Raw genomic sequence first — 25569 nt, forward strand, 5'->3', positions numbered from 1 at the left:
ATCCCTTTAACTGCCAGTAAAACAAATTGTAGGTTTTTATCACCCATTCAGGAGCAATCCAATCCATGTGAAATCTAGTTTGACAGTCTGGCGAGACTGACTCCACTCCGTGTTTTCCCACCCTCTCTGATTTACTAATGCATCATAGGTGTCTCCCTCCTCTCCAGTTCTGAGCATTTTGACTTTCTACAGTAACGTATAACACCCAACGGCGCTTTCTCTGAGTGAAGTTGAGTGAACACGTTGAGAGCCCGCTCTCTGTGGGATCCATGTGGTTTTACCTGGACTCACAACATCATTCTGTTTTTGCGTCAACGCAGGACCGTCAACCATCGTTGGCAAAATAAACAGATTTTGATTGAGAAAGATGTTATGATAGACAGTTTTAGAAAAGTGGTAACCATTAGACGTTGAGTTGTTAGTACCTACTACGTCCGGATGCACTGCAGTGGAGTTCCTCTCTAAACGGGAATCTGCAGAGGATTAAAGAAGGATTAATCACAGAAGTGCACGATGTTGAGAATACGGACCGTCCTATGGACTTTATCTGTGGCGCTGTCCGTTGTCGCTGGAGCAGATTTTAAAGCGCATAACTGCAGTGAGGTTAGACAAGCTTCTATCGCAAAAGGCTTCAGCTTTGAAAATGTTCCTCTGCAAGAAATGTCAGGTAAGAAAGGAATGTAAAATGTCAGTGCTACCTGTCAATATAATGATGTATTGAACACAGTCGTAAAGTGGGTATAGTTATCATGTGGATAAGAAGAACACATCTAATGCTGTATTATGCAAAACTGTAATGTTCTAATTTACATCACTGACTACTATAGTGCGTGAATGGACATTTTGATAACAGACGCCTTGGCTTTAGGCTACAAAACACATTAATCTTATTTAGGGATATATAGTTGTTTATTATGATAATGCACAGCCATATGAAAGTATTGTTGTTGTTGAATGAAGGGTATACTCGCCTCTCATCCATGAAGTTGTGGTTGATTTTGCTTTATGAAGGAAATGTATGTGTGATATAAAGGTAGCCAGAATATACCTGAACACGCTTTAGGCCTACCTAGGTTACTTTAACATTGTACAATATGTTTAATGGAACCTTTATTTAACTAGGCAAGTCAGTTAAGAACAAATTCTTATTTACAGTGACAGCCTACACCGGCCAAACCCGGACGACACTGGGCCAATTGTGTGCTGCCCTATGGGGGACTCCCAATCACGGCCAGTTGTGATACAGTCTGGATTCGAACCAGAGTGTCTGTAGTGACGCCTCAAGCACTGAGATGCAGTGCCTTAGACCGCTGCACCACTCAGGAGCCCCAGCCTACAATACAAACCCCTTAGAAATAAAACTCTAGCAACTTAAAACTCTCGATTAATTCCTTATCAAAGTAGCCTAATGCAGATATGTCATAGTAGCCCAGTATATAACGTTCCCATTCGTGATACTTTCGTTCATTGTTTCAAAGTTAATCCTAAATATATCCACTAGCCTACATTAAAATATAATACAAGTAGTCCTGGACATAATGTCATTTTAATAGTTGACTGAATAAAGTCTATTTCTTTGTTTATCTAACATTCTGAATAATATGTAAATGAAGGAGCAGAATGAAGCTGCTGGCGTTAGATGTGCTGGTGTGTCCAGTAGAGGTCTCTGTCTTCTTTGTGTGTCGAAATAATTCACAATCATCAGCCATGCATTCACTGGATTGAGTTCTGTCTTGTTAATAACGTGACAATGACGCCGTCATGTAATGCTACCTCAAGTCATTGGAAACATCTGTGCAATTCAATTATCCAACCAATATCCATTCTCCTTCACATGTGTGTCAACCACAGGGTAATGCTAGTATGATGGTTCTTGTTATATGTAATGTAAATACATAATGGGAGCCTGCTGGTCTTCAGAAATATTTATATGGACTTTCCCTATTTCAGGCCATGGAGGCTTGAATTTTTCAGACCCACCCAACTGAAACTGTGACTGGCTCAGTCAGAACCTACATTATTGCTTCAGTGTTCTGCTCCAGCATTCACAAGGGTAGATTTGCACAAGGAGAGTTGCCATAAGGAACATTTTAATTATTTTGTTCAGGTAATGATGATCGATTGCATGCATGAAGTGGATCAAATAGTTGTTTCCTCTTTCCCTTCCCATATGAGTATAAACTTTGCCCGCCCAGACCATTAATATCATGATGTCATGATCCCATAATTCTGTAGTTGGACAGAAATCTGGCACCGGTGAAAGGTTGTGTATTTGATAACAAGCACACCTGTTCATAGACGGGCTTGAAGATCTACCTGATTTGAATCGCTCAGATGTAGGCACGCTCCTGTCGTGGACGTCTAATCTCCAAATGAATGAAAAGCTCAGTCTGTCATCTCTGAGCGATGCAGCTGTATGGAAGCACTGTGATCACATCCACATGGGTGTTGACCCCATTTGTCTTCAGGAATGGCAATGACTGATTTAATGCAATGTCAACACCTCAGCAAATTGATTGCTGAAAGTCTGAGAGAGTGCATATTTCAGATTTGTGCACTGTGCATATTGTCTGTTTAGCCGACACAATTGTGTACATATCCTTTATATATTAATAATAGTGATGTAAACATCTCTGTGTCACTGCCACTGGTGAAAATGGTGTCTCATCTAATATCCTTGTACAACCGGCATGCCAGTCAATAGATCATACAGAGCTGAGCATGCCTTTAGAAAAACGGTTTCCAAAAGGGTTCTTTGGCTGTCCCCATAGGAGAACTCTTTTTGGTTCTAGGCGTAATCCTTTTTGGTTTCAGGTAGAACCTTTTTGGGTTCCATGTAGAACCCTCTGTGGAAAGGGTTCTACCTGCAACCCAAAAGGGTTCTTCAAAGGGTTCTCCCATAGGGACAGCTGAAGAACCCTTTTGGGTTCTAGATAGCACCGTTTTTTCTAGGAGTGTTTATAGTTTTGATTCAATGTACAATTGAGATGGAAAAAAAACCCAAGTCTCTATATTGTATAATCAGGTTGATATTTTCATTCGCTAGCCTATTGGTGTGAAGCCAATCCTTCAAATATTTAATGTGAATTCTGACCGTGGTATAGAGCAGGAAGCTCTGTGTATCGTTTTACTTTGTGATTGAATCCTGTCCAAAGCTCTTCACTGCATAATCAGTTGAGTTGAGGTCTGTTGCTTTTGCCCATGTCCCCAAGAGGAGGGCCGTCAACTTCTAGTTATGGTCAAAGAGAGATAGGTTGATGTCTGACACCTCAGAGACTGACGATATTGTACATCATAAAATTATATTGAAGGCACCGGAATTCCCCTCATGTCCTTACAAAATCCCTTTGGCTTCATATTGTACATGGTTCTACTCTTTTTCAGTGGTGAGCACCACATATGCAAACATATGTGATATTTATTCGGTATAGGCTAATTGAGCTCAGTTGACTGACTTTAGTGCCTGAATATTGTGCTCAGCTTTTGGAGTGAATGAAAGATGTCCGTGGCACTGTCTCAACCCCGTTTATTTGTATCTCACGTCTAGTTATAATTCATTAGTGGTTTAAATATAGCTTCATTTGATTGTAATTCCTTAATTTTACCAGATAATTCATTAATATATTTTTTTTAAATTTTGCACAACTTCTTGTGAAAACATGAATTTACAGGTTATTAGCATTAACAATGTCAAGGTAAACAAGTTGTGAATGATAATTTAGGATTATTGAAAGTGATTAGGCTTGTTCAAAGCTACTTTCAAGAGTCTAATCTACAGTTAGCATGCTATTCCACTCCTATTGTTTCAGACCAGTGGTTTATATTGAATGAGTTTGTGGGACTCAGTTGGAGCAGCCAGGTTCTGACCAGAGTGTGTGGTCAGAATCAGCCAGGTTCTGACCAGAGTGTGTGGTCAGAATCAGCCAGGTTCTGACCAGAGTGTGTGGTCAGAATCAGTCAGGTCATGTAGAATGTCAGCAGGGGTGTCGGTGTTATTGACAGAAGTGCTGCTATGTGTCAAAGCCTGCAGGCCCGGTTGGAACGGTAATACCGTGGGCCTTGGCCTGTGCATTTTCAATAGGCCCTGGTCCAAGTTGACAGGAAGTACAGTGGTGAAGGCTTAAAAACTAAGAGTGACTGGGAAAGTGGACCGGCTGCACAGTGCACTTTATGTCCTTAGTCATTGGACTGTCAGCGCAGCTAAAATTGTCTGGTGCTCCTCCAGCTCTCCTCTACAGGTTATTGACTCTGTATTAAAAAAATATATAAATCGGTCAGTGAGTTTCTCTATATACCTCCTTAATCCAAGCCCATCACTGCCCTGGTGAAAGACTAGCCCTGCACGCAGGCTTGTGACAGATCTGTCTCAGGTTCCATTCACTGACCCAATGAATTACCCAATGCCCGAGACGAGACGCGACGACAGGGTGACTTGGAAGATGAGTCAGACAGACTGCTAGACCCTTCCTGGTAGATGTGTGTTATTAGGAACACAGACACGCACACACGCACACACGCACACACGCACACACGCACACACACACACACACACACAGACACACACACACACACACACATACATACACACACACACACACATACACACATAAACACACACACACACACACATACACACACACACACATACACACACACATACATACACACACACATACACACACACACACACACACACACACACACACACACACACACACACACACACACACACACACACACACACACACACACACACACACACACACACACACACACATACACATACACACACACACGTCCAAACTGTGTCTGTGGAGCTTCTCAAGCTGTCCCAGCTCCACCCTATCATTTCACGTCCTGCTCAGCCTTCCTGTTCCCAGCAGTGGAATGGGACAGAAATAACGGTGCTGATATTTGATGTGGTCCATGGCTGCATATACAAGCAGCCAAATGATCTCTGCTGAGCCGTGTAATGTGTGGAATGGATTGAAAATAGCTAAATGGGAGAGCCAGGCCAGCAGAAAGAACAGCCAAGTGAATGTGCTGGTCTCTGGCATGATTCATCCGTATTACTATGCTGCATTATCAGATTATTATGTCCCCCCCACTAAACACACAGTTGAGGTGATGGATCAAGGATCACACGTGATGGTGTGGTGGTGGTAACCCTCTGCATTTCAATGGCCAACTCATAAAAAGGATGGTGATGGAATTGTTCTTGATTGGACTGTTGGGATTGGCAGTGATTGAAAGTGTTGTAAATAGCAGTGTTGGCGGTAGAGGTGTTGGGGTCTGTAGATTTAATCATGTATCATCAGGAAAGCCAAGGACCCAAACAGTCTTTTTCTCCAAAGTGGATTTCTCAAATGCCTCTTCTATCTCCATGCCAATAATCATGCTCATGAATACTAAAATGGGCTGCATGACGGGGTTTCTCTCTTGGATCAGGAGGAACGACTCTGGTCTGTCTGCTGCTGTTTCATCCTCGTAGGGAGAATAACAGAATAACAGGGCAGTCGCTCAAAGCATATCAACAAGCTCCTGCAGCGTAGACGCTGGTGCCAGTATCTTTTGTCAAGAAATTAAGTTGTCAAGGGGACACTGTTTTCTCCTCCACTTTTGTCTTTAGTTCTTTTATATTGGATACAAATGTGTAATTGAGCATTTCAATTAAATTCAATTTAAGGGCTTCATTGGCATGGGAAACGTATGTTTACATTGCCAAAGCAAGTGAAAATGGATAATTAACAAAAGTCAAATAAACAATAAAAAATGAACAGTAAGAGCATGTATCTTACTGCTGCATACTCAATCTATTTTTCATTGTTCATTCTCTGGTTCTTGTTGATATTTTTTATTTATTGAACTAGGCAAGTCAGTTAAGAACAAATTCTTATTTACAATGACAGCCTAGGAACAGTGGGTTAACTGCCTTGTTCAGGGGCAGAACGACAGATCTTTACCTTGTCAGCTCGGGGATTCGATCTAAGCAACCTTTCGGTTACTGGCCCACCGCTCTAACCACTAGGCTGTATAGCTCACTGTTTGTTCACACTTGCCACTGTTTTTGATCATATTCCCAACAGTACAATTTTAGATACGGTATAGTGTCATTATACTTCACACTATAAAGGAGATATCTTTAGATACGGAGCTTGGAAGATGAAAGGCTCATTTCTGTACCACTACACCCCTGTAGTTGATTTTTAGCACAAGTTTCGAGTGTTGCCATTTTTCTTAAGCATCTTTTCTTTGTTTAAGGCTCTCTGCACACTTGTTGATTTTAAATGAGTCTTAATAAGGAATACACACCATAATAGATCCCTTAATAGTCATTGGTTATGGATAATAGTCAAAAGTAAGTCTCTCCATTTATATAAAACAATATATATATATTTGTCCTTGTCCCTGTTTGAACTTGAAGGTCTCGACCAATAGTGTGAGGGGTTTGCTAAATTATTTTCATTATTATTTAAGTTAGACTTGTCAGCTCTCTCATGTAATCTCAGAGAAGATAACACACTGACTCTGTATCGGTACCCCACTGTATATAGTCTCGCTATTGTTTTTTCACTGCTGCTCTTTAAATGTTTGTTACTTTTATCTCTTATTCTTATCTGTATTTTTTGAAACTGCATTGTTGGTTAGGGGCTTGTAAGTAAGCATTTCACTGTAAGGTCTACACCTGTTGTATTCGGAGCATGTGACTAATATGATTTGATTTAACACATTGTCACAGGCAGGGCATCCTCCTTGGCACTAATAATGATACATTATTAATAAATCATACATGTCTGACAATCTCATCACTGTTTAATTAAGTATATATAGCATACATATTTACAAGAATTACCAGTGATTCTCGTGAGATTGTAAACAAATGTTTTAAAACGCAAGTCATCATTACTTTGTTGTGTGAAAGAATATACTTTCACTGTCGGAATGGAATCCATGTCTTTTAGAATCTGTCAGAGCTATCCACTTAAAATAGAACCAGAAGCTATGGAGAATAAGTTATTCTATTGCTTTGTCATGTTAATATAATCTGATATGAATATATGGTTTTGGTTGGGGATCTTGTTGAAGATTATTTGATTGGAGTGATATGAAACCTATGTGAAAGAGCACTATTTTAGGAAATTTAAACTCATGTATAGTCACCTTAGCCCACAGCAGTGAAAATGTGTGTAACGTTTAGTCAACTCTTTAACTTTTCAAACAACTCTGGGAGTACTGATCACTTACATACACCTCCGGTGAATCAGTGGATCTTCTTGGATTAACAAAAAAGACCTGGCCCGTGTCTTCAGCAACAATGTTCAGTCATACATACGTTATATCTCCCTATTCCTCCTCAGCCTGTCAACAGTGAGCCATCAAAAAACAAAGCCCCTTTGAATACCTAGCCGCCACCGTTGGAATCTATCTTTAGCCCCATGTCTGTCATGTCAGTCCTGTTGACAACAGACTATACATGTGTTCCTGTAGGAGGGCTTTGCCTTTTCACCGCTCCTGGGCAGGGGCCAACGAGGTTGTGTGTTGCGTAAGCGGCCATGGGGGAGGTATTGAGCGCTCCGCTCAGTCCACTTGGCTACAGAGTGGAGGTATACCAGAAGAGTAACAGGGCACTAATGAAGACCAGAGCTGCAGAGCTGCGGTACGGTAGTAAGCTGTAAATGAGTAGTGAAAGGTAATGATCAGTACAGGCCTTAGGGCCTTCCTAGTGTCTAGTCTCAGCCACCAGCTGCTACCTGGCTGTAAGTCCTTAGCCATGCTCCAGTTAGCAAGTTGATGCAGAAGAGTCACACTTCTAGGCCCGCTGCCCATGAATATCAAATGTCCTCAGCCGTGTTTCCATTCCTGCACCACTCCTTTTATTACATACTGTAGTCCCCAATAAATATCAAAGCCAGACATGGTTGTACGTATGCTGATTATGCATAGCTTGTCATTCCATACTGTAATGTACAGTGGATCCTCTATAGGTTTACCATTTCCAGTGTATGCCATCTAGTCGTGTGTATCATTGTTGAAGGTAGCTATTCTGGTATCATCATAGACATTCTTATCCAATGAGGTGCTATCCCAGTCAGATTTATGGTATTGGTTCCAGATCCAACATTTAATCATCTTTATTTTACTCTTATTATTATTATCCATCTCATATCTACCTCAAATACCTTGTACCCCTGCACATTGATCTGGTACTGGTATTTCCTGTATATAGCTCCACATTGATCTGGTACTGGTACTCCCTGTATATAGCAACACATTGATCTGGTACTGGTATTTCCTGTATATAGCAGCACATTGATCTGGTACTGGTATTTCCTGTATATAGCAGCACATTGATCTGGTACACCCTGTATATAGCTCCACATTGATCTGGTACTCCCTGTATATAGCTCCACATTGATCTGGTACTCCCTGTATATAGCTCCACATTGATCTGGTACTCCCTGTATATAGCTCCACATTGATCTGGTACTCCCTGTATATAGCTCCACATTGATCTGGTACTCCCTGTATATAGCAGCACATTGATCTGGTACTCCCTGTATATAGCAGCATATTGATCTGGTACTCCCTGTATATAGCTCCACATTGATCTGGTACTCCCTGTATATAGCTCCACATTGATCTGGTACTCCCTGTATATAGCTCCACATTGATCTGGTACTCCCTGTATATAGCTCCACATTGATCTGGTACTCCCTGTATATAGCAGCATATTGATCAGGTACTCCCTGTATATAGCAGCATATTGATCAGGTACTGGTACTCCCTGTATATAGCAGCACATTGATCTGGTACTGGTATTTCCTGTATATAGCAGCACATTGATCTGGTACTGGTATTTCCTGTATATAGCTCCACATTGATCTGGTACTGGTATTTCCTGTATATAGCTCCACATTGATCTGGTACTCCCTGTATATAGCTCCACATTGATCTGGTACTCCCTGTATATAGCTCCACATTGATCTGGTACTCCCTGTATATAGCAGCACATTGATCTGGTACTCCCTGTATATAGCAGCATATTGATCAGGTACTCCCTGTATATAGCTCCACATTGATCAGGTACTCCCTGTATATAGCAGCATATTGATCAGGTACTGGTACTCCCTGTATATAGCAGCACATTGATCTGGTACTGGTATTTCCTGTATATAGCTCCACATTGATCTGGTACTGGTACTCCCTGTATATAGCAGCATATTGATCAGGTACTCCCTGTATATAGCTCCACATTGATCTGGTACTCCCTGTATATAGCAGCACATTGATCTGGTACTCCCTGTATATAGCAGCATATTGATCAGGTACTCCCTGTATATAGCTCCACATTGATCTGGTACTCCCTGTATATAGCTCCACATTGATCTGGTACTCCCTGTATATAGCTCCACATTGATCTGGTACTCCCTGTATATAGCTCCACATTGATCTGGTACTCCCTGTATATAGCAGCATATTGATCAGGTACTCCCTGTATATAGCAGCATATTGATCAGGTACTGGTACTCCCTGTATATAGCAGCACATTGATCTGGTACTGGTATTTCCTGTATATAGCTCCACATTGATCTGGTACTGGTACTCCCTGTATATAGCAGCATATTGATCAGGTACTCCCTGTATATAGCTCCTCATTGATCTGGTACTCCCTGTATATAGCAGCATATTGATCAGGTACTCCCTGTATATAGCTCCACATTGATCTGGTACTCCCTGTATATAGCTCCACATTGATCTGGTACTCCCTGTATATAGCAGCATATTGATCTGGTACTCCCTGTATATAGCTCCACATTGATCTGGTACTCCCTGTATATAGCAGCATATTGATCTGGTACTCCCTGTATATAGCTCCACATTGATCTGGTACTCCCTGTATATAGCTCCACATTGATCTGGTACTCCCTGTATATAGCTCCACATTGATCTGGTACTCCCTGTATATAGCAGCACATTGATCTGGTACTCCCTGTATATAGCAGCATATTGATCAGGTACTCCCTGTATATAGCTCCACATTGATCTGGTACTCCCTGTATATAGCTCCACATTGATCAGGTACTCCCTGTATATAGCAGCATATTGATCTGGTACTCCCTGTATATAGCTCCACATTGATCTGGTACTCCCTGTATATAGCAGCATATTGATCTGGTACTCCCTGTATATAGCAGCATATTGATCAGGTACTGGTACTCCCTGTATATAGCAGCATATTGATCTGGTACTCCCTGTATATAGCAGCATATTGATCAGGTACTGGTACTCCCTGTATATAGCAGCATATTGATCAGGTACTGGTACTCCCTGTATATAGCAGCATATTGATCAGGTACTCCCTGTATATAGCTCCACATTGATCTGGTACTCCCTGTATATAGCTCCACATTGATCTGGTACTCCCTGTATATAGCAGCATATTGATCAGGTACTCCCTGTATATAGCTCCACATTGATCTGGTACTCCCTGTATATAGCAGCATATTGATCTGGTACTCCCTGTATATAGCAGCACATTGATCTGGTACTCCCTGTATATAGCTCCACATTGATCTGGTACTCCCTGTATATAGCTCCACATTGATCTGGTACTCCCTGTATATAGCAGCACATTGATCTGGTACTCCCTGTATATAGCAGCATATTGATCAGGTACTCCCTGTATATAGCAGCATATTGATCAGGTACTCCCTGTATATAGCAGCATATTGATCAGGTACTGGTACTCCCTGTTTATAGCTTCATTCTTGTGCATTTAATTTTTTCATTTTAATATTTTTTTAAACCCTATCGTTGGCAAGGGCTTGTAAGAATTTCACAGTAAAGTCTACACCCGTTGTGTTACTTTGAAGTGACTTCCACAATACTTTTGGGAAGTCTTTTTTTAGACAGTGGAACCTTTAGCCTTGAACTTTAAGGGAGTCCACAGCAGGGCAATCTATGACGTACAAGTCACCTCAGCTGCAGCATGAGGGCCTTTAGAAAAATGGAATGGACCAGATTTCAAATGTCATTGAATGGCTATATTCTGTATTATGGCAGAATCAACAGATCCCGAAAGTGTGTTATATTGGCTATAGAGCTCATTTACCTACAAGCCCTTTTCAAATACACCTGAGAATAAGGCACATGAATATGGTCTTTGAAACAGCATTTCTGTGCAGTAGCAGAGGGACCAGCTTAATTTTAAACTGTTTTTCTTGCTTGTGTGAATTCCCTTAGGTGATTTCTTTCCCTTGCAATGAAACATCTTATTCTAATGAGAATGAATTCGCTCACAAATCAATTATTCTTGCCACACACCCCTACAATGACAGAGTTGCGAGTTTGTGGCACATTTTGAAATGCATTGACAATGGCATTTCATCATTGTGACATTGGTTTAGATATTAACATTTTGATATGCCATCATATTTGACTCCTGAGGACTCCTGAGGACGCAGACCACCATTTCATTGTGTTGAAGGTACACTGTGACACTGTCATGTGTAGGCCTATCGTGCTGCTTTTACCTTTCTCTGAGGACAATATTCATATAAGAACATACACTGTGTATACCAAACATTAGGAACACCTTCCTAATATTGAGTTGCACCCCTCCCTTTTTGCCCTCAGGACAGCCTCAATTCGTCGGGGCATGGTGTCGAAATGTGGACCATTTGTTGATACACACGGGAAACTGTTGAGCGTGAAAAACCCCAGCAGCCTTGTAGTTCTTGACACAAACCGGTGCGCCTGGCACCTACTACCATACCCTGTTCAAAGGCACCCATTCAACCTCGGAATGGCACATAATCCATGTTTCAATTGTCTCAAGGCTTAAAAATCATTATTTAACACTGAATGAAGTGGATTTAACAAGTGGCGATCATAGCTTTTACCTGGATTCCGCTGGTCAGTCTTTGTCATGTTTTGTATACTCAGTGTATAATATATGAAACATGTCAGAGGTTTTGCAAAAGAGCTCTTGAGAGAAACCTTCAGCACCACAGAGGAGATGAAGAGAATTTATGCAGAGTAAAAGCATTTGGCTGCATACCTATGTCACCTGGTGATGAAAAGTGTATTTTTTTCCCTCATGTTTGTTTTGAAAGGTTTGCTGTGCCAACCTAAAAAACATTGGACATCCCTCTCATCTGAAGTCTTGGCATGGTCTAGTATGCTAGGGGAATACAATGTCATTCCATATTGATTGATGTAAGTCTTAGCTAGAATCTGCTATTCTAAATAACACTGGGTTATTGTGGGTTATTGTTAAAAGGGTTATTGTTAAAAGGATGATGCTCGGGTAGTGAGGAAAACACTGAAGGCAATTTTCACTTTTCATAAATGTTAATATTTTTAACACCCATTGCATATTGAATTGGGCTAACACTCAAAAAGGCACGATCAAGTTCCTTCTCCGTAACCTCAATCACTTTATTTAGAACATTGTGATATCTCATCTTAATAATTCGCAAGGACACATTTGAAGTTGCTGCAATGTGTGAATATTAAAATAAGGGGGAAAGTTCTCTGACATTAATGGGTGGTAAATCTCTCTTGTTCTTGCTGGTTTTACCATAATACCTTTACTGTCTCACTCATAAATATTGTGCCACAGGAAAAAATTGTTTTTCTAACTTGGCATTTGTACCAACATGCATGCTGTATTTTTTTGTTGTCATTTTTATTTATTTATTTAACCTTAACCTATTAACCTATTTAACTAGGCAAGTCAGTTAAGAACACATTTTATTTACAATGACGGCCTACACAGGCCAAACATGGACGACGCTGGGCCAATTGTGTGCCGCCCTATGGGACTCCCAATCATGGCCGGTTGTGATACAGCCTGGATTCGAACCCGGGTGTCTGTAGTGACGCCTCAAGCACTGAGATGCAGTGCCTTAGACCGCTGCACCACTCAGGAGTATTAAACTCAGGCCTCCCTTTAAGCACAGTGGCTAGTTACCTCAGGAGTGTCCCAAAGACGGCACAGAGCTCTCCTCTGATCAGGATCAATGCTGGCTATAACTCAGTCATAACTCTTTAGCCATGGAATGAATCTTAGTAAGAGGGTGGAATGAGTGGGTAGATATCCATAAGAGGTACAGTGCCTTGCAAAAGTACTCATCCCCTTCGCATTTTTCCTAATTTGTTGCATTACAACCTGTAATTTAAATTGATTTTTATTTGGATTTCAAGTAACGGACAAAATAATCCAAATTGGTGAAGTGAAATATATTTTTTTACTTGTTTAAAAAAAAAAAAAAAAAAACGGAGAAGTGGTGCGTGCATATGTTTTCACCCCCTTTACTATGAAACCCCTAAATAAGATCTGGTGCAACCAATTACATTCAGAAGTCACATAATTAGTTAAATAAAGTTCACCTGTGTGCAATGTAAGTGTCACATGATCTGTCACATGATCTCAGTATATATACACCTGTTCTGAAAGGCCCCAGAGTCTGCAACACCACTAAGCAAGGGGCACCACCAAGCAAGCGTCACCATGAAGACCAAGGAGCTCTCCAAACAGGCCAGGGACAAAGTTGTGGAGAAGTACAGATCGGGTTGGGTTATAAAAAAATATCAGAAACTTTGAACATCCCACGGAGCACCATTTAAATCCATTATTAAAGAATGGAAAGAATATGGCACCCCAACAAACCTGCCAAGAGAGCCGCCCACCAAAACTCACGGACCAGGCAAGGAGAGCATTAATCAGAGGCAACAAATAGACCAAAGATAATCCTGAAGGAGCTGCAAAGCTCCACAGTGTAGATTGGAGTGTCTGTCCATAGGACCACTTTAAGCCGTACACTCCACAGAGCTGGGCTTTATGGAAGAGTGGCCAGAGAAAAGCCATTGTTTAAAGAAAAAAATAAACAAACACAAAAGGCATGTGGAAGACTCACCAAACATATGGAAGAAGGTACTCTGGTCAGATGAGACTAAAATTTAGCTTTTTGGCCATCAAGTAAAACGCTATGTCTGGCGCAAACCCAACACCTCCCATCACCCTGAGAATACCATCCCAACAGTGAAACATGGTGGTGGCGGCATCATGCTGTGGGGATGTTTTTCATCGGCAGGGACTGGAAAACTGGTCAGAGTTGAAGGAATGATGGATGGCACTAAATACAGGGAACATCTTGAGGGAAACCTTTTTGTCTTCCGGAGATTTGAGACTGGGGCAGAGGTTCACCTTCCAGCAGGACAATGACCCTAAGCATACTGCTAAAGCAACACTCAAGTGGTTTAAGGGGAAACATTAAAATGTCTTGGGATGGCCTAGTCAAAGCCCAGACCTCAATCCAATTGAGAATCTGTGGTATGATTTAAAGATTGCTGTAAACCAGCAGAACCCATCCAACTTGAAGGAGCTGGAGCAGTTTTGCCTTGAAGAATGGGCAAAAATCCCAGTGGCTAGATGTGCCAAGCTTATAGAGACATACCCCAAGAGACTTGCAGCTGTAATTGCTGCAAAAGGTTGCTCTACAAAGTATTGACTTAGGGGGGTGAATAGTTATGCATGCTCAAGTTTTCTGTTTTTTTGTCTTATTTCTTGTTTGTTACACAATAAAACATATTTTTCATCTTCAAAGTGGTAGGCATGTTGTGTAAATCAAATTCCAGGTTGTAAGGCAACAAAATAGGAAAAATGCCAAGGGGGGTGAATACTTTCGCAACCCATACTTTTACTGTTTGGCCCACCCTTTCTGGAAATGGAACTTAAACACCTTTAATTCCCAAATCTGTCTAGTCCCAGTTCTGGTGAAAAGGTAGAGTAACTTGTTCTGTAGTGGTGGTGGTCCTAATGTTTTTGTAAGTCAATTGAAATAGGTCAGTGTAGGTTGTGAATGTAAAATATTGTGAGAACATTTTTTATATTTTATATTAATGGCACTGCAATGGATAGCTGCCATTTTTACGGGCTGCTGACCAATTCTGCTGTTTTGTGTTTTTTTGCGCTGTAACTTTTGTTTTAACAATACACTTTACTGTAAAGAAACATGTAAACTAACTAATGTTCAGTGTATGCTCTCCACTTTCTGGAGAACCGAGTTTTGAAATTAGTGGAATTCGAGTATGATAGCTTGGTGGTTAGAGCGTTGTGTCAGTAACCGAAAGGTTGCTAGATCGAATTCCCGAGCTGACAAGGTAAAAATCTGTCGTTCTGCCCCTGAAAAAGGCAGTTAACCCACTATTCCTAGGCTGTCATTGTAAATAAGAATTTGTTCTTAACTGACTTGCCTACTTAACTTCTCTAGGATAGGGGGCAGCATTTTCACGTTTGGATGAAAAGCGTGCCCAGAGTAAACTGCCTCCTACTCAGTCCCAGATGCTAATATATGCATATTATTATTAGTATTGGAGAGAAAACACTCTGAAGTTTCTAAAACTGTTTGAGTCATGTCTGTGACTATAACAGAACTTCTTTGGCAGGCAAAACCTCGAGGACAAACCATTCAGATTTTCTTTTTTTTGAGGTCACTCTCTTTTCAATGGGCTTTCATTGGGAATCCAGATTTCTAAAGGACCTTCCTGTAGTTCCTATCGCTTCCACTGGATGTCAACAGTCTTTAGAAATTGGTTGAGGTTTTTCCTTTGAGAATGAAGAAGTAGCCATGTTCAGAATGAGGCTCCAGTGAAGTGTACTGTTTGTTAGAGGCGCATGACCAGAAAGCATGCTACACATTGTTTTCCTCCGGTATTGAACACAGATCATCCTGTCTTCAATTTTTTCGATTATTCACGTAAAAAAATACCTAAAGTTGTATTACAAAAGTAGTTTGAAATGTTTGGACAAAGCTTACAGGTAACTTTTGAGATATATTGTACTTGTCCGCTTGCTCAGTTGTGCACCGGGGCCTCCCACTCCTCTTTCTATTCTGGTTAGAGCCAGTTTCAGCTGATCTGTGAAGGGAGTAGTATACAGCGTTGTACGAGAGCTTCAGTTTCTTGGCAATTTCTCGCATGGAATAGCCTTCATTTCTCAGAACAAGAATAGACTGACAAGTTTCAGAAGAAAGGTCTTTGTTTCTGGCCATTTTGAGCCTGTAATCGAAGCCACAAATGCTGATGCTCCAGATACTCAACTAGTCTAAACAAGGACAGTTTTATTGCTTCTTTAATCAGGACAACAGTTTTCAGCTGTGCTAACATAATTGCAAAAAGGTTTCATAATGATCAATTAGACTTTTAAAATGATTAACTTGGATTAGCTAACACAACGTGCCATTGGAACACAGGAGTGATGGTTGCTGATAATGGGCCTCTGTACGCCTATGTAGATATTCCATTAAAATCTGACTTTTCCAGCTACAATCGTCATTTACAACATTTACAATGTCTACACTGTATTTTTGATCAATGTGATGTTATTTTATTGGACAATTTTTTTGTTGCTTTTCTTTCAAAAACAAGTACATGTCTAAGTGGCCCCATACTTTTGAACTGTAGTTTGTGTATGTGTGTGTATATATATTTATTATTTTTTATTATATATATATTTTATTATTATGAACAAAACAAATACAAAAACAGAAATATACAAACAAGAGTACATAAACCTAACAGACAAGGGTATTACATATTGAGATACATTTTCTATTTGTCATACATTTCATGGTACGTATTGCTTTTTTGTTTTTACACTGACTTATTATTTGAAAATAAGTGGTTTGTTCTCCGTACACTTCATTTTATGGATAAAGAATCTGCATGGAAAAATAAACAAATTAACAATGAAAGTTAAATCAGGGTCCATATAATTTGGATCACAATAAAACATGATATCAGAGTCTTTAACATTAATAGTAGTGTCTTTTAAAATAAAATATTCTAACTCACTCCCAAATCTTCTGACATAAGAACAGTCCCAAAATGAATGGTCAAGAGTCTCTGGGTCACAACCACAAAATACACATTTGTTATCAATAGCTATTTTGAATCTGTTTATAATAACGGTCTTTACAGTGGTGCTTCACTGCTGTTGTTAGCATAGAATGCTCGGATCAACCCTTCAAGAGATGGGTGGGGCTGAAGCTTAAGAGGGTGTGAACGATGCTGAACGGGTGTAGACAAGAAGGGCTCTCCCGTAGTAGAACCAAAACATTCAAAGCCCATTTTCTCAAAAGTGAGTTTACAAGTTTATCAACTTTCAAAGCAAAATTACTTCCCCATTGTTCCTCAACTGTAGTGTATGATATACCATTTTGTAGCTCTGAAATGTAAAAAACACAATTTCGAATTTTTCTACATGAGAACGATTTGAGCCGGTCGGTCACATGCTGAGCACTTGCTGGCTGCTTTCCCTTCACTCTGTGGTCCAACTCATCCCAAAGCATATCAACTAGGTTGAGGTAGGGTGATTGTGGAGGCCAGGTCTTCTGATGCAGCACTCCATCACTCTCCTTCTTGGTCAAATAGCCCTTGAACAGCCTGGTGGTGTGTTGGGTCATTGTCCTGTTGAAAAACAATTGATAGTCCCACTAAGTGCAAACCAGATGCGATGGCGTATCATTGCAGAATGCTGTGGTGGCCATGCTGGTTAAGTGTCCCTTGAATGCTAAACAAATCACAAACAGTGTCAGCAGCGAAAGCACCATCACACCTCCTCCTCCATGCTTCACGGTGGGAACTGCACATGCAGAGATCATCCGTTTATCTATTCTGCGTCTTACAAAGACACGGCGGTTAGAACCAAAAATCTCAAATTTGGACTCATCAGACCAAAGGACAGATTTCCAACGGTCTAATATCCATTGCTCATGTTTCTTGGCCCAAGCAAGTCTCTTCTTATTGTTGTCCTTTAGTAGTAGTTTCTTTGCAGCAATTCGACCATGAAGGCCTGATTCACGCAGTCTCATCTGAGCAGTTAGTTGATGTTGAGATGTGTCTGTTACTTGAACTCTGTGAAGCATTTATTTACTATATTTTATACCATCTATTGCATCTCGCCTGTCACGCTTTGTCATTGCTCATCCATATATTTATATGTATATATTCTTATTCCATTCCTTTACTTAGATTTGTGTGTATCAGGTAGTTGTGTATTTTTTATTTCACCTTTATTTAACCAGGTAGGCCAGTTGAGAACAAGTTCTCATTTACAACTGCGACTTGGCCAAGATAAAGCAAAGCAGTGTGACACAAACAACAACACAGAGTTACACATGGAATAAACGATCGTACAGTCAATCACACAGTCAATCACACAATAGAAAAAGTTTATAGACAGTGTGTGCAAATGGCGTGAGGAGGTAAGGCAATAAATATGCCATAGTAGCGAAGTAGTTACAATTTAGCAAATTAACACTGGAGTGATAGATGTGCAGATGATGATGTGCAAGTAGAAATACTGGAGTGCAAAGAGCAACAAAGTAATTAAATACAATATGGGGATGAGGTAGGTAGATTGGATGGGCTATTTACACATGGGCTGTGTACAGCTACAGCGATCGGTAAGCTGCTCAGATAGCTGATGCTTAAAGTTAGTGAGGGAGATATGTCTCCAACTTCAGCGATTTTTGCAATCATTGGCAGCAGAGAACTGGAAGGAAAGGTGACCAAAGCAGGTGTTGGCTTCGGGGATGACCAGTGAGATATACCTGCTGGAGCGCGTGCTACGGGTGGGTGTTGTTATGGTGACTAGTGAGCTGAGATAAGGCAGAGCTTTACCAAGCAAAGACTTATAGATGACCTGGAGCCAGTGGGTCTGGCGACGAATCTGTAGCGAGATCCAGCCGACGAGAGCATACAGGTTGCACTGGTGGGTGGTATATGAGGCTTTGGTGACAAAACAGATGGCACTGTGATAGACTACATCCAGCTGGCCGAGTAGAGTGTTGGAGGCAATTTTGTAAATTACATCGCCGAAGTTGAGGATCGGTAGGATAGTCAGTTTTACGAGGGTATGTTTGGCAGCGTGACTGAATGAGGCTTTGTTGCGAAATAGGAAGCCGATTCTAGATTTAATTTTGGATTGGAGATGTTTAATGTGAGTCTGGAAGGAGAGTTTACAGTCTAACCAGACACCTAGGTATTTGTAGATGTCCACATATTCTAAGTCAGAACCATCCAGAGTAGTGATGCTGGTCGGGCGGGCGGGTGCGGGCAGCGATCGGTTGAAAATATTTACTAGCGTTTAAGAGCAGTTGGAGGCCACGGAAGGTGTGTTGTATGGCATTGAAGCTCGTTTAGAGGTTTGTTAACACAGTGTCCAAAGAAGGGCCAGATGTATACAGAATGGTGTTGTCTGCGTAGAGGTGGACCAGGGAATCACCAGCAGCAAGAGCGACATCGTTGATATATACAGAGAAAAGAGTCAGCTCGAGAATTGAACCCTGTGGTACCCCCATAGAGACTGCCAGAGGTCCAGACAACAGGCCCTCCGATTTGACCCAGTGAACTCTATCTGAGAAGTAGTTAGTGAACCAGCCGAGGCAGTCATTTGAGAAACCAATGCTGTTGAGTCTGCCGATAAGAATACGGTGATTGACAGAGTCGAAAGCCCTGGCCAGGTCGATGAATACAGCTGCATAGTACCGTCTTTTATCGATGGCGTATATGATATCGTTTAGTACCTTGAGTGTGGCTGAGGTGCATCCATGACCTGTTCGGAAACCGGATTGCACAGCTGAGAAGGTACAGTGGGATTCGAAATGGTCAGTGATCTGTTTGTTAACTTGGCTTTTGAAGACTTTAGAAATGCAGGGAAGGATGGATATAGGTCTATAACAGTTTGGGTCTAGAGTGTCACCCCCTTTGAAGAGGGGGATGACCGCGGTAGCTTTCCAATCTTGAGGGATCTCTGACGATACGAAAGAGAGGTTGAACAGGTAATAGGGGTTGCAACAATGGCGGCGGATAATTTTAGAAAGAGAGGGTCCAGATTGTCTAGCCCAGCTGATTTGTTGCGCTCCAGTTTTTGCAGCTCTTTCAGAACATCTGCTATCTGGATTTGTGTGAAGGAGAAGCTGGGGAGGCTTGGGCAAGTAGCTGCGGGGGGTGCGGAGCTGTTGGCCAGGGTTGAGGTAGCCAGGAGGAAAGCATGGCCAGCCGGAGAGAGATGCTTATTAAAATTATTGATTATCGTGGATTTATCGGTGGTGACAGTGTTTCCTAGCCTCAGTGCAGTGGGCAGTTGGGAGGAGGTGCTCTTATTCTCCATGGACTTTACAGTGTCCCAAAACTTTTTGGAGTTAGAGCTACAGCATGCAAATTTCTGTTAGGAAAGCAAAGGCTATCGTTTTCAAACTGACTGCGTGTATTGGTTCCTGACTTCCCTGAAAAGTTGCATATTGCGGGGACTATTCGATGCTAGTGCAGTCCGCCACAGGATGTTTTTGTGCTGGTCGAGGGCAGTCAGGTCTGGAGTTAACCAAGGGCTATATCTGTTCTTAGTTCTACATTTTTTGAAATGGGCATGCTTATTTAAGATGGTGAGGAAATTACTTTTAAAGAATGACCAGGCATCTTCTACTGACGGGATGAGGTCAATATCCTTCCAGGATACCCTGGCCAGGTTGATCAGAAAGGCCTGCTTTGCAAAAGTGTTTTAGGGAGCGTTTGACAGTGATGAGGGGTGGTCGTTTGAGCGCAGACCCATTGCGGATGCAGGCAATGAGGCAGTGATCGCTGAGATCCTGATTGAAAACAGCAGATGTGTATTTGGAGGGCAAGTTTCAGGATAACGTCTATGAGGGTGCCCATGTTTACGGATTTAGGGTTGTACCTGTTGGGTTTCTTGATCATTTGTGGGCATCTGGCTTAGATTGTAGGACTGCCGGGGTGTTAAGCATATCCCAGTTTAGGTCACCTAACAGAACTTACTCTGAAGATAGATGGGGGGCAATCAATTCACATATGGTGTCCAGGGCACAGCTGGGAGCTGAGGGGGGTCTATAACAGGCGGCAACAGTGAGAGACCTATTTCTGGAGAGATTCATTTTTAAAATTAGAAGCTAGAACTGTTTGGGCATAGACCTGGAAAGTATGACAGAACTTTGCAGGCTATCTCTGCAGTAGATTGCAACTCCTCTCCCTTTGGCAGTTCTATCTTGACAGAAAATGTTGTAGTTGGGGATGTAAATCTCAGAATTTTTGGTGGCTTTCCTAAGACAGGATTTAGACATGGCAAGGACATCAGGGTTAGTGGAGTGTGCTAGGGCAGTGAGTAAAACAAACTTGGTGAGGAGGCTTCCGATGTTAACATGCATGAAACCAAGGCTTTTATGGTTACATAAGTCAACAAATGAGAGTGCCTTGGGACACGCAGGGCCTGGGTTAACCTCCACATCACCCGAGGAACAGAGGAGGAGTAGGATGAGGGTACAGCTAAAGGCTATCAAAACTGGTCGTCTAGTGCGTTGGGGACAGAGAATAAAAGGAGCATATTTCTGGGTGTGGTAGGATAGATTAAGGGCATAATGTACAGACAAGGGTATGGTAGGGTGCTGGTACAGTGGAGGTAAACCTAGGCATTGAGTGACGATAAGAGAGGTTACATCTCTGGACGCACTAGTTATGCTGGGTGAGGTCACCGCATGTGTGGGAAGTGGGTCAAAAGAGGTATCTGAGGCATGTTGAGTGGGACTAGGGGCTCCGCAGTGAACTAAAACAATGATAACTATCCTAAACAACAGTATACAAGGCATATTGACATTAGAGAGAGACATAAAGCGAGGCATAAAGCAATCACAGGTGTTGATTGGGAGAGCTAGCTAAGGCAACAACGGGTAAAACAACAACAGCTAATCAGCTAAGACAACAACAACAGGTAAAATGGCGATGAATGGGCAGAGAGGGTCAGTGAGCTACACACAGGGCCTGAGTTCTAGGCTGGAGCTGACAGATAAACAAAATAAACAAAATGGAGTACCGTGATTAATGAACAGTCCAGCAGGCATCAGCTATGTAGCCAAGTGATCATAGGGTCCAGTGAAGAGCAATAGATGAAACAGGGAAGCTGCTATGTAGTCGTTACTACGCTAGCAAGCGGGAGATATGGCGTTTAAAAAAAAGTTAGCATGCCGGGGCTAGTAGAAGCGTCTGCTCCGACGTGACCAATACAATTAGATTTGTATATTTGGGCTGCAATTTCTGAGGCTGGTTTCTCTAATGAACTTATCCTCTGCAGCAGAGGTAACTCTGGGTATTCCTTTCCTGTGGCGGTCTTCTAGAGAGCCAGTTTCATCATAGCGCTTGATGGTTTTTGCGACTGCACTTAAAAAATGTTCATACTTATTGTAATTTTCCGGATTGTTTGACCTTCGTGTCTTAAAGTAATGATGGACTGTTGTTTCTCTTTGCTTATTTGAGCTGTTCTTGCATAATATAGACTTGGTCTTTTACCAAATAGGGTTATCTTCTGTATATCACCCCTACCTTGTCGCAAGACAACTGATTGGCTCAAATGCATAAAGTAAATTCCACAAATGAACTTTTAACAAGGCACACCTGTTAATTAAAATGCTTTCCAGGTGACTACCTCATGAAGCTGGTTGAGAGAATGCCAAGAGAGTTCAAAACTGTCATCAAGGCAAAGGGTGGCTTCTTTGAAGAATCTCAAATATAAAATTGATTTTGTGTAACAGTTTTTGGTTACTATATGATTCCATATGTGTTATTTAATAGTTTTGATGTCTTCACTATTATTCTACAATGTAGAAAATAGTACAAATAAAGAAAAACCTTTGATTGGTACTGTACATCTAGCTGTTTTTTCTATGCATCTACATGATCGAACGGCAGCATTGGGTAAGCTCAAGGGGGAGGTGTGTGTCAATTTCTAATATTAAGGAGGTCTTGAGGTTCTGCTCGACTGAGTTAGAATACCTCATGATAAGCTGTAGACCATACTATTTACCAAGAGAGTGTTCATCTATATTCTTCGTAGCTGTCTATTTACCACCACAAACCGATGCTGGCACTAAGACTGCTTATGGCCCTATACAGCTCACTGAGCGCAAACAGGAAAATGCTCATCCAGAGGTGGCGCTCCTAGTGATCGATGATTTTAATGCAGGGAAACTGAAATCGGTTTTACTTCTACCAGCATGAGGAGACAAAACTCTAGATTACCTTTTCTCCCCACACAGAAACACGGGTTAAAATACAAAGCGCTCCCTCACCCTTCATTTGGCAAATCTGACCATAACTCTATCCTCCTGATTCCTGCTTACAAGCAAAAACTCAAACAGGAAGTACCAGTGATGCGCTCAATATAGAAGTGGTCCTATGAAGCGGATGCTAAACTACAGGACTGTTTCACTAACTCCGGCTGGAATATGTTCTGGGATTCATCCGATGGCATTGAGGAGTATATCACATCAGTCACCAGGTTTATTAATAAGTGCATCGACGACGTCGTCCCCATAGTGACCGTACGTACTGTACATATCCCAACTGAAAGCCATGGATTACAGATAACATTCGCACTGAGCTAAAGGCTAGAGCTGCCTCTTTCCAGGAGTGGGACACTAATACTGACGCTTATAAGAAATCCCGCTACGACCTCCAACGAGCCATCAAACAGACGAAGCGTCAATACAGTACTAAGATCAAATCCTACTATGTCGGCTCTGATGCTCTTTGGACGTGTCAGGGCTTGCAAACTATCATGGATTACAAAGGGAAACCCAGCCACGAGCGGTCCAGTGACGCAAGCCTACCAGATGAGCTAAATGCCTTCCATGCTTGCTTTGAGGCAAGCAACAGTGAACCATGCATGAGAGCACCATATGTTTCGGATGACTGTCTGATCATGCTCTACGTAGCCGATGTAAGACCTTTTTAAACAGGTTAATATTCACAAATCCTCAGAGCATGCGCTTACCAGCTGGCAAGTGTCTTCACTGACATTTTCAACCTCAACCTGACCCAGTCTGTAATACCTACATGTTTCAAGCAGACCACCGTAGTCGCTGTGCCCAAGAACGCCAAGGTAACCTGTCTAAATGACTATTGCCCCATAGCACTCACATTTGTAACATGAAATGCTTTGAAAGGCTAGTCAAGGCACAGACCAACACCATCATCCCAGGCACCCTGGACCCAACTCAAATTTGCATACCGCCCCATACTGCACTCCACAGTACCCTCTCCCACCTGGAGAAGAGGAACGCTTATGTGAGAATGCTGTTCATTGACTACAGCTCAGCGTTGAACACCATTGTGCCCTCCAAGCTCATCACTAAGCTAAGGACCCTGGGACTGAACACCCCCCTCTGCAACTGAATCCTGGACTTCCTGACGGGCCAACCCCCCAGGTGGTGAGGGTAGGCAACAACACCTCTGCCACGCTGACACTCAAGACATGAGCCCCACAGGGGTCCGTGCTTAGTCCCTTCCTGTACTCCCTGTTCACCCACGCAACTCCAACAATATCATTAAGTTTGCTGACGACACAACACCGACGACGATGAAAGCCTATAGGGAGGAGGTCAGAGACCTGGCCGTGTGGTGCCAGGACAATAACCTCTCCCTCAACGTCAACTAGACAAAGGAGCTGATTGTGGACTACAGGAAATGGAGGGCTGAGCATGCCCCCATCCACATTTAAAGGGGCTGTTGTGGAACAGGTTGCGAGCTTCAAGTTCCTCTGTGTCCACATCATGTTGGTTCTATCATGCTACATATACACCAACACAGTCGTAAAGAGGGCATGTCAGCGCCTCTTCCCCCTCAGGAGGCTGAGAGATTTGTCATGGGCCTCAAAAACTTCTGAGAACATCTTGACTGGCTGCACCATCGCTTGTTATGGCAACTGCTTGGCATCTGAGTGCAAGGCGGTACAGAGGGTAGTGTGTATGGCCCAGTACATCACTGGGGCCAAGCTCCCTGCCATCCAGGAACTCTATACCAGGCGGTGTCAGAGGAAGGCCCGAAAAATTGTTTAAGACTCCAGCCACCCAAGTCATAGACTGTTCTCTCTGCTACCGCACGGCAAGCAGTACCGATGCACCAAGTCTGGAACCAACAGGACCCTGAATGGCTTCTACCCCCAACCCATAAGACTGTTAAATAGTTAGTCCTGGTAGCTGTTTGTTAACTATTTAACTATCTGCACTAACTTTTTGCACTAGCTTTTTTTGACTCATCACATCCGCTGCTGCTACTGTTTATCTATCCTGTTGCCTAGTCACTCTTCCTAGTTATATGTGCATTTGGAAAGTATTCAGATTCCTTGTTACATTACAGCCTTATTCTAAAATGTATTAAATCTTTTTTTCCTGATCAGTCTAGATACAATACCCCATAATGACAAAGCAAAAACAGGTTTTATACATTTTTGCAAATGTTTTGAAAATACAAAATAAATGACTAAATGGCTCAACCTTGATGATGCTGCAAGCTTGGCACACCTGTATTTGAGGAGTTTCTCCCATTCTTCTCTGCAGATCCTCTCAAGCTCTGTCAGGTTGGATGGGGAGCGTCGCTTTACTGCTATTTTCAGATCTCTCCAGAGATGTTTGATCGGGTTCAAGTCCTGGCTCTGGCTGGGCTACTCAAGGACATTCAGAAACTTGTACCGAAGACACTCCTGTGTTGTCTTGG

At 42.0% G+C, this 25569-nt stretch overlaps 1 protein-coding gene across 1 annotated transcript in view; it reads left to right on the top strand.

Moving 5' to 3' along the window:
• Positions 1-513: 513 nt before the first annotated feature.
• Positions 514-25569, top strand: part of LOC120063702 (glypican-6-like) — a 180174-nt gene continuing 155118 nt past the window's right edge. Inside the window, exon 1 of the mRNA XM_039013997.1 lies at positions 514-667. Coding sequence (XP_038869925.1) covers positions 514-667 — 154 coding nt within the window. The remainder of the gene's footprint in view (positions 668-25569) is intronic.

The sequence above is a fragment of the Salvelinus namaycush genome, chromosome 19, assembly GCF_016432855.1.
Source record: "Salvelinus namaycush isolate Seneca chromosome 19, SaNama_1.0, whole genome shotgun sequence".
Lineage (NCBI taxonomy): Eukaryota > Metazoa > Chordata > Actinopteri > Salmoniformes > Salmonidae > Salvelinus > Salvelinus namaycush.